The 9,860-nt window shown below is 38.3% G+C and overlaps 2 protein-coding genes and 1 long non-coding RNA gene across 3 annotated transcripts in view; 2 read left to right on the forward strand and 1 right to left on the reverse strand.

The window, feature by feature from the left end:
* Positions 1 to 51: 51 nt before the first annotated feature.
* LOC110041799 (uncharacterized) lies at positions 52 to 1,264 on the reverse strand. Its single transcript, XM_020747132.2, has 3 exons — positions 1,130 to 1,264; positions 906 to 1,013; positions 52 to 384 (listed from the first exon to the last, which is right to left on the reverse strand). The coding sequence occupies exons 1-3, from the start codon at positions 1,152 to 1,154 to the stop codon at positions 191 to 193; spliced, it is 327 nt and encodes a 108-aa protein (XP_020602791.1). The 5' UTR covers positions 1,155 to 1,264; the 3' UTR covers positions 52 to 190.
* A 1,796-nt stretch (positions 1,265 to 3,060) lies between these two features.
* On the forward strand, positions 3,061 to 4,899 carry LOC110041801 (uncharacterized). The gene is made up of 3 exons (XR_002295804.2): positions 3,061 to 3,418; positions 4,028 to 4,162; positions 4,582 to 4,899. It is a non-coding gene; the product is annotated as an uncharacterized LOC110041801 (long non-coding RNA).
* Positions 4,900 to 7,459: 2,560 nt separating this feature from the next.
* Positions 7,460 to 9,860, forward strand: part of LOC110041673 (cationic amino acid transporter 4-like) — a 10,065-nt gene continuing 7,664 nt past the window's right edge. Inside the window, exons 1-2 of the mRNA XM_020746981.2 lie at positions 7,460 to 7,724; positions 9,583 to 9,744. The gene's annotated coding sequence lies outside the window, so the exon portion shown is untranslated. The remainder of the gene's footprint in view (positions 7,725 to 9,582; positions 9,745 to 9,860) is intronic.

The raw sequence follows: 9,860 nt of genomic DNA on the forward strand, positions 1-9,860 counted from the left end.
CCTACCCCGCACTTCATAGCATGATACAAGCCAAGGATTCGGCCCGGGCCCTTCTTATTAAGGTTCATATTTCTTTTATTCATGAAATTATTTCTGTCAAGTAATGAAGCCAAGAATTCAACACATTTCATCCATTGCTTTCTTTGGTAAAACTTGCAGGCAAACTTCTGAGGTATTCTGGTCATTCTCTTTAATTCTTCTGTTCCGATTTTTCAAAACGGGCAGTACCAAGAAATCCAGAGGCAAATGCCAAACCATATTCTTGCTTGATGCCTGCGGTTTGGGCGATCTTAATGCCCATCTGGGTGGCATCGGCAGGATTCTGCTTCGCGTATTCAGCCACTGCGTTGACGGCTCCCTGCAAGGCTCCACTTGGAATAGAGTCTAGATATTATAAATGGAGAAATGATAAGAAATTGCCGATGAAATCACACTTTGAATAAGTTTTATATGATGTGTTTAATTTTGGACATTTCAGATTCCAGTCCATGGCGTCAAAAAGTATCATCTACACTTGTACCAGTTGTAACGAAACTAAAAAACCAAACCTTCCATATAGGTGCTAAATTTTTAACCCTAACTTATCACACAGTGCCATATTTTCACCTGGTTATAAATTTACAATTTTTAAGACCTTGTCCTGTACGTAAATATCAGCTTATTACTCGGGGCGCAAACAGGCTGAAACACGGCCCTCATATACTACTGTGTTACGGCGTTGAAGTCATATTGATAAGCAATAAATTTCCTTGGAGTAAAAAAGATAAAATTTAAGTTTATTTTTCTCGGAAAGTAATCTATGACGCCACGATGCCTGCGACTGCCAAAAGATGCATATTCAGGCCGTGGTCAGTTTCAAGTCTAGAACGACAGCAATTATGCAGTAATACCAGAATAATACTCACTAATATCTCCGCAATGTTGTTGTTCTTCTATTTTGTAATGTTCTTTCACCCAATCCGGAGCCTTTTGCCATTCTTGGTGAGAATTGTAGAACCTGCCGGTTACTGAACCTGTATTATGTCGGATATGATTGCGTAAGAAGAATGCCTATTTTGGCCCTAACTGAAGTGAATTCCCTGTAAATATCGCACGAATCAAAGTAAATAAGTAAGGTTATTTGACTTACCAAGCCCTTTAAAGATCTTTTCCATGGTGGCGATTTTGACAGAAATTTGTCTGCTTCTTTCACAGCCTAGATCAATACAGACGACCTACTCAATCCTGTACAGAATATATATGCTTATTACGTAAATGCTTGGACCAACGAGAGAGGCTTATTAACTGTGGAATTTACATCCGTTCTTATACGAAACTATTATGATTTCATCCATTACATAGCGTAAATATCAGGGGTGTCAAAGTTTCTTCCGTTTTGTGCAAACTTCACTTTCTAAGAAACTGAACAACAATAGTTTTTATCAACTTCCAGCTAACACCTTGAGTACACCTTCAATAGACAGTTAACAGAACCTGTGGAACCTAATTTTCATGAACTGTAACTAAAAATTTAGCTCTTCGTTTTAATAGGGCTAATTCAAGTTTGCCAGGCATACAAATACAGAACCGAACATCTTAAATAAATAAATAAATAAATAAATAAATAAATAAATAAATAAAGAGAGTTTGTAGCTGATAACTTGTTCAGAGTTTCACCAACAAGAACGTAGTGGAAACGTGTGGAGAATCTTGATGTATTATGCTAAAAGGATCAGCATTTTCATGATGACTCCGTGATCTGCGAAAGCATTTTGAAGAGGGTCATTTGCATCTAACTATAAGAACAAAAGTTCTGTTGTATTGTTGACGAAGTTCGTTACACTATTGATCACCAGGTGTCTTGTTTATGTAGAAATCAGTTATTCCGCTTACTATTTTGGGGTTCAACATCCTGTGTATTTAAACTTAACTTACCTGAACCTGGAACCTCATTACAGACACCGCCGCTTACTAAATAACAGGAACATGTCCAACTAGCCCACGAGCAGTGGAATTTCCATCCGGTCGTCATAGTGGCAAGTCCGTTAACGACTTGAAAAAGCTGTCTGCCACTGAATTTGTTGTTGCTGAAGAAGGTTTTTTTTTTTCGGTTTCGCTATTTTATCAGCAAAGTGTAACCATAAAGTGTCCGACTTCTTAAAAACTAAACTAAGTATTTTGTTCTCGGTTTCAGTAGCACATTTGTGAACTGGAAGAATAGGATGAAGACATCACGTCTTCTATTCACATTCGACGCTCTTAGTCTTTCAAAAATAAAAAGTAAATATATGCAAACTGTATAAAAGCTGTAAAACGCGGTAGATCAAAATACATTTCGCTCTTCGAGCCTCGTCAGTCAGCTTTGTGAACTGTTACCGCAAAACATCAGTTAGCTTAATTTCATGTGGCGTTTACAATGCCATCAAATTAACAGAACTACTCATCTCTTTCAAATATAGACAATCTGTTTTCAAACACGAGATGAGACATCAGATATTTTTGTCTTTCGTTTTTATTTTGCGTCAGGCTTTCTTCGTGGCTAGCAAACCGTAGATGAAGGATTTAAACTCGCATAGGCGTCTTAGCGGGGCAAAGAGCGAAACGCGATACACGAGCACAGAGCGCGACCACGAGCTAATCGCTAATCCGCCTGTTCAGCAGACTACCTTTAAATAGAAATTTCACTTCCTTGGTTACCAAGAAAGATAAGTGTTTGAAGTATTTCGTTCCCCTATTCTTCTCTTCCTCTCAACAATTCCCCTCACGCAGTCTACTCCCACCCCCTGCCTCTCTATTCAAGTTAATCCTCCAGAAAGTTTCAAGCCCATAACTGCCATCAGCTATGATCAAGTGGCTGATGAATAATGACACCTTACTAAGCCAGTTGCAAAGACTAGAAAAAGCGCAATTCACTGCTGCTCTCAAGTGATAAGTTAATTATCGCACTATGCCCTTTATTGGCACTAAAATGTCGATGCATTTCTTCCATTTTGTGTTATATGCCAGGACATGCGACATAATCTGACTAACGACGAATCACGAGATCAACCGTTCAACAAGGAATAAAGACAACTCAAAACCAAGACAACAAAGAAGGTTATTCACCTCGTCTCAAACGATTTCCGCCCTCCATGTGAATGTCATTTGGTTCCTTCTCGGTTCGTTCTATTTTAAAAGGCACCACTTCCTCAGTGCTCCAAATCACTTGGAACACGCTTTTGAGCTTTAGGTCATTCTGCAAGCGAAGCCAAGAAGTTGATCTCGGTGCTACAAGCTAGTGGTGAAGCCTCACATCCCGGTGTGCAAGCACTCGATTACGCTTCTTCTTTGATTTATTTGTTGTTTTATTGACGCTTTTGGAATAGAAGGAGATTCATTATGCCAGGAGCACAAGCTGGACTTGAGGTTCTTAACAAGGCGTCAGCAGTCGGGATGAGTGGTCAGTAACTTAAACTCATTCAAGCTAGTGAAATTCACCTTTCTGAACTAAGCCGCCAGTAGTAACAGCAACAAACCATAAATTCCTATAACGCCATTCAAGATATGGCGATAGTCCTATTGCATCAGTGTTCTCATGACGCCTCCATGGTATACTTGTCACTAAGTAATTTGTTTGTTCGGTTGGTTAAAACTAACCTTCCGCTAAAGGAGGGATTCATAAAAGCGCTGTTCGAACAGTGTAAGAGCTAGCATCGACAGGCAGCCAGTTCTGGCAAGATCAGTAACGTTACAGGTAGATCGTATCAAATAGATTGATCTTGTTTTACACACTGCATGACTAGATTACTCGGGGAAAAAAAGGCAGGATTACTCAGTGTTTGGAAAGCGGGCTATGCCCATGCACTAATATAGTAGCTTAAAGTTGCTCTGATTCGCTAGTCTCGTATGGTTTACAGAATAGCGTTCTCCTTTAGCACAACACAAATATGCCATAGGCAACAAATTTATTCAAGGAAAGAGCTGTGTGATATCACTAAAATCGCGACTGATATGAAAGGTGTTTGAAAGCTTTTCATATGATTCACTTTTTATATATCTCACATTTCAGCTTTAGACAGCATTTCTGAACACTACTTTGAGGCAATGATTGCCTAGTGGAATGCCTGGATAGCGAGAGACCAGAGGACTAAAATCGAGAAAACTTACAACCACGGTCGCTTTTCCAGGGAGAAACGTACTTTAGGTTTGTCATTGTTGATAAATAGATGTTATCCTTGTTTCATTCTCACTGTAACAATTATCCTTGTCTATGAGCTCTCATCCTCTCCTTCCCTCATTTCGTCGCTGCATCCCTGTCCGATCATTTTTTTCCTTCTTCGCATTTTCATTTAAAGCCTGGAACAGTCTAATAATGTAACCAGGCTTGTTTAAAAAACAACCAACACTAAAGCAATAAGTAACATTTTTGACGTAATTACCCACTAGATTCCGCGTGAAACAACTAAAAATAGTAGAGGTCTGTGCGCAAGCTAAAAATTGCCAAAATCTACGAAGACATTAGTGCCCTCAGATGGTTTAAGTATGGAATTCCTCGATACTGCACTCCTCAAAGTTACTCTTGCATTTTTCTTTTGACAATAATGGCTATTGTTTTCTCTTCAGGTAGTCAATGGCAGACGGTACTGTTGCTTTACTCAAGAAGGCTTGCGGGCCAAAGGACAGCCTCTTGACTAAAGGACTGAGGATTATAGAGTGTCGAAGATATTCCGTCCGCCAGTAGCTTCTCGATAGAACTTTAACAGTTTTGATCATTTTCTTTTCTAGTTTTCATCTATGTTAATTGTCATGTAAAATTTCAAAAGAGATGTACAATTTCGCTGTTCTTACGAGACATTAAGGCAAAATAGTCCTCCTCTTTTCATTCAGAAGTAAAGCGACCGCTTTTCCTCATAGGCTACAAATAAAAAGAAAGGGAAAACATCATTGTGTGTTTAATTGATCCACTAAACATGTAATTTCGTAAATTGCTTGTTATATTTATCAAATTTAGAGGAAAAATTGCTCTTTCATAAGAAATCTAAGCACACAATTACATTACCTGTTTGATGTATTGGGCTTTACGGTGGTGAAAAAGCAGTTTTAAATCTCAGGCTGGTATTAGAGGCTTTCATGGGAGAGCTTGTATCTTACTTTTTGTCATTCAAACGATCATTCGATAAACGAATTTTGTGTCAAAGAGTCTATGAGTTTTGGTAAGTTCAAATTTTAGATCCACCCTGAAGTTATCTAGTTGAAAACGGCCGCTCTGTTACATCTTTGTGTATTAAGCAACGCGCTTGGTTGTATCATATCTTTCTGAATTTTGATGTTCTTAACTTAGACCACGAACATGGATAGTTCTTCAGTGAACTCATCGCCCCAAGTTTCGGGCCAGGTCACCGTACATGTAGTAGAAGGACGGGGATTTCAAAAAAGAAGGAGTGCTTAACCGCTTAGAAATAAAGCTGTAGTATATCAATGACAAGCTACCCAAACGTTCATATTGTACTTTTGAGCCTGACAACTGGCTGAGACCTTAAACTGCAGAGGATAACTGACATTTAATAGTGAAACAAGTAAAGAGCGAAATAGTTATCTTTCCTGAGGGAGTCGCGATCGATTCTGCCTGTATAACCGTGATGTAAAAAAAAATAAATAAATAAATAAATAAATAAAACAGAATATTGGGAGACTTCGGCAGTTTTCTTAAGAGATTTTTCATCCAATCAAAGGCACAGCGAAAGCAGTAAACAAATTTTCTGTGATGGTTGTAAATATGTTCAGTTGTAGTTCCAATCAACGTGCAATAGACATTATGCTGCACTGGAATAGGCCTTATGTTGTGTTTCTTCGTTTAAATAAAAAATTAGTCACCTTCAGCAAGACGCTTTTTAAAAAATATGTTTAAATTATGAAAACATAAAAACCGTTTGATGACCATTGAATTAAAAACAGTTATTTCAGAAGAAGTAACCGGTGTTGATTATCGATTTTTTACGCTAAATCACGTATATCCACCGTAAAATTTCGTCGCTAATAAGCCCTGACTTACTTTGATTCAAAAGGCTTTTAGTTCTTTTCGGGAGCAATCGTAACCGACGGTGAGGGGAAACGCACATTTGATTAAACAATTATTTTCCATTGAACTTATTCCATTCCGAAATCCAGGAGCAATACGGTAAAAAAAGCCGTTACAAATTGAGGCGAATGCTCAAAACATTAGCTGCTTTTTCAAACGCGTTTTGCTCTGTTATAAAACACTTGGGAGTATTAAAAGTTCAGGATCAGTCGCAAACAACAATTGTATCCGGTGTGCTTTTAGTTTCTTAACACAACAAAGCACAGTTAAGGATCCTTAACTTAATTGTCTTAAGTTCAGTGAAGCGATGATGTGCAACTAATCAAACAATAAGTCTGGCTAGCGCGTGCCAGTTGATTGTTCATTATGATATTGGACCGCCGGTTCAGTCAACAAAACACGCGCCACTACTGAACTATCATTGTGCGAAAACTAACATCTCACTGGCTCTGTTTCAGGCTCTTTTCGGAGCATGAATGAAGGTATATAGCGGTGCGATGTTTATCTGCACTGCAACAAAAATCCGGCGTAATGTGAATGTTCCTTAGTTGACAATTCAGTTCTATATAATTCAAATACAAGAAAAATAATACGCGCAAAATTTGTATGCTTGGATGAACTTTTGTATGTATGCAAACTTTGGAAAACAAATTTTCCAACAGCATTGTCATGATATTTGGCGAATTTGAATACTTGCTCGTTTGCTTGTTTACTTACTTGCTTACTTACTTATTTATTTACCAGCTACATCAACATCAACATTATACCTAGGGTATCATGTTAGATCACGGCAAACAAGATAAAAAAATGAAACCAAAAAAAAGGTAGACTGGATGGTAAAAACAAACTGTTAAAAATAAAGCCAGCAGGTCAGTTGAGCAAGTTATCAAACGTGCTGATAATCTACTTAAAAAATAATAATAATAAAAAATAAGAGAAATATATAACGAGAGATATATACATGTACCATGTGTGCATGACTTAGTTAAAAAAAAAAATTGGAATTTATGCATAACTGAACCTTAAAAAGTGTAAAACTGAACACACTGTTTGCACGTATTGTGGTTGTGTCGTGTATTTTAAACACCTAAGGCATACAAAGCCGTCTTTCTTTCTTTTTCCCACCTGTTATCGAACTCGTTAACTGCTGATAAGTAAGCAGATTCAAGAATTTTGTTCAATTATGGTCCGACAGTTTAACTGTCTCATAGGATGTATTTATTTGTTCTGACTTTTCTCTGTATGTCATTGTAACCTACGGCTATAGAATTGCTACCACAGAATGGACGCAATATGCTAAATGATTTGAAAACATATGGCAGCCATAAATAAAAGCAACATAACAGCATTTGTCTACATGGCTCAGTTTGATTGGCTAGCTGTAGTTTTATTCAATGTGAATTTATTTTTTACAAAAGTACTAATTTGTGCAGAGTTCCTTCAACGTTACAACGTATCCCCGGAGCTGGGACTTGGTAAAAGAATAATTAACAGTGTTAACCAGACTGCTAACATACCAGGATTACATCCATATTATACTAGGAATTCTTTGTTTCAAGGCCAGTCGAGCAGACGCCACGACAGTTAAACCATAGCGGGTTTCGATAACTCGTTTTCCTCTAGTTTAAGTAACAAAGCTACCACGTACAACAAGAAGTCATAAAAGGAGCGGTCTGTAGTGGTCGGGGTAAGTGTTAAGGCTACGTGTGTAATAATTGTGATCATATCGCCCGCGAACACAGATATCACCTTTCTCTATCGCATCAAACATTATATAAATTTCCCAAGAAAAATATACGTAAAATATCAAGAAAATATTAAAGGAGGACAGGACATGCGAATAAAAACATTGATTCGACAAGTAATATTGCTTTAAATCATCACGACATTTTTCGACTTGATCTTAAAATTGTGTAGAATTGTAAAATATTTCAAGTTTGAGGCTGTGTGAGTTAAGTATTTTTTGAGAAAACTGATTTTTTGAGTCTTTAATGTTTACAAACAAAAGGAGAAGCACTTTAAACAAATACATCGAAACTGTAAAATTAAAAAGTTCAACTAACGGGGCAGCAATAAAATCGAAAAGAGCTACAGCTTACTCCCGATAGCTCTAACCTTTTAAAGAAAAAATTGAAAAAGGTTCGAGTTGGTATCGGGAGATGGCATTAAATAATTTGCACTTGATGACTGGCCCCTCGGGAAACAGTGAGGTTTGTTTCCCCGAGACCCTCAATGTCCCCACTTGGCTTCGCCTCGGAGAACATTGAGGGTTGAGAGGAAACAAAGCTCACTGTTTTCCGAGGTGCCAGTCATTAAGTGTTTTGTTACGTATACCTCCCGATTAAAAAAAAAACTGCGAAAAAATGATTTGCTTGACGCCTACGGTGGCTGTGCCCGCAGTACGAGCGGCAGTCAAACTGAGCTTTCCTGCCGCAACGACACGATAATAGTGTTTTTCTTCGCAGCTAACAAAAATTGAAGACAATACTGAGGTTGCTTTGGCGCCTTCTAATGTTTAACTCGAGAATTCTGGGTTTGATTTGACGAGGAACAGCATATTTTGTTGTAAATGACACAACTATTTTCCTATACCTGGCGACAGCGCTCGAAGAGCGAGTTGCTGAACGCGGGCGACCCATTCTTAGCGCCAAATTAAAAGCTCGAAGAAACGAGATGTTCAAATTTTTCCCCTCGTTAATCCGATTTGTTTTTGGAATTATAAATCCCTCTTCTGCAATAATGAATGCCTTCTCTAGTGAGAAACGTTTTGACATCAGGTCGACTGGCTCAAGTGACTGGCACACAAATTTGCCGCTGTTTCAAGGTGCACGACCTGATCAGGTGCGAGTCGAAATTTCAAGTTGTTGTTTCCCGAGGGAATTAGTGAGTTTTGCTCGCTCTAGGGAGCTAGTGAGTTTTAACCCATGACACGTGACACGTTTTCCTCCAATCGGAAAAAGTATTTGAGTTGGGAGGTATAACAATTAACACTTACTGACTGGTCCCGAGGGGAACAGTGAATTTTGTTTCCCGAGAATCTCAATGTGTCGAGGGAAACATTGAGATTCGAGAGAAACAAAATTCACTGTTGCCCAAGGGACCGGTCATTAAGTGATTTGTTATATAGCAAAACAAAACAAAAGCAAATTTTGAAAAAAGCGCTGGGATTCCAGCGACAACATTAGGCCCCTTCAACTGCACGCTCTGATCACGTGCAACAGCGGTCAACATTTCGCGGGTAACAGTGAAATGTTTCCCGTTTGACGTCATAGTTTTCGCAATGTTGCCCGCTCATGGCAGTTTGCTGTAAATAGTTTGATTGTTAGATGTCATGTGACCATGAAATAGCCAATGAATGGGAGCGCTGTTGTGAGAAAAATTCCAGCTATATGAAAATAGAAATTAGCGGATAAAACAATAGTTTTGCTTTAATAATGTCAGGCTTCATTACTATTTAAACAAAGGAGACAAGCAGTACTTCTCAGCCATCAGTCAAAAAAAGCATAACGCCTCGACTGACAATTAATAATTTAATCAATTTTCAGCGATCAGTCAGACCCATCTAAGCCAGTTTTCTTTGCAAGTACGGACGTCTCGCCATGCCGTTAAATCATAACGGGTTACGAAAGCTAGTCCCTCCCTAGTTTAAGCAGCAAAGCTACCATCTATTACCAGAAGTCATATCAGGATCTACAGATGCAGTCAGGGTGAGTGACGTGTACTTGTTTGGTTGGTGATTTTTTTTTTTCTTGAATAAACTGGTTAATCAAGGAGATTCTATGCAAGGAATTAGTGGCTAGGATAATAGAAACAAGAAGAATCA

The sequence above is a fragment of the Orbicella faveolata genome, unplaced genomic scaffold (assembly GCF_042242905.1).
Source record: "Orbicella faveolata isolate gen_17 unplaced genomic scaffold, um_ofav_v1 contig_12, whole genome shotgun sequence".
Classification (NCBI taxonomy): domain Eukaryota; kingdom Metazoa; phylum Cnidaria; class Anthozoa; order Scleractinia; family Merulinidae; genus Orbicella; species Orbicella faveolata.

Bases quoted from the DNA above. Each gene is read 5' to 3' on its own strand.
- LOC110041799 (XM_020747132.2), bottom strand. From the start codon at position 1,154: ATGGAAAAGATCTTTAAAGGGCTTG. The intron at 1,014-1,129 runs GTAAGTCAAATA...GACATAATACAG, and splicing joins AAAGATCTTTAAAGGGCTTG to GTTCAGTAACCGGCAGGTTC. The intron at 385-905 runs GTGAGTATTATT...TATAATATCTAG, and splicing joins ACAACATTGCGGAGATATTA to ACTCTATTCCAAGTGGAGCC.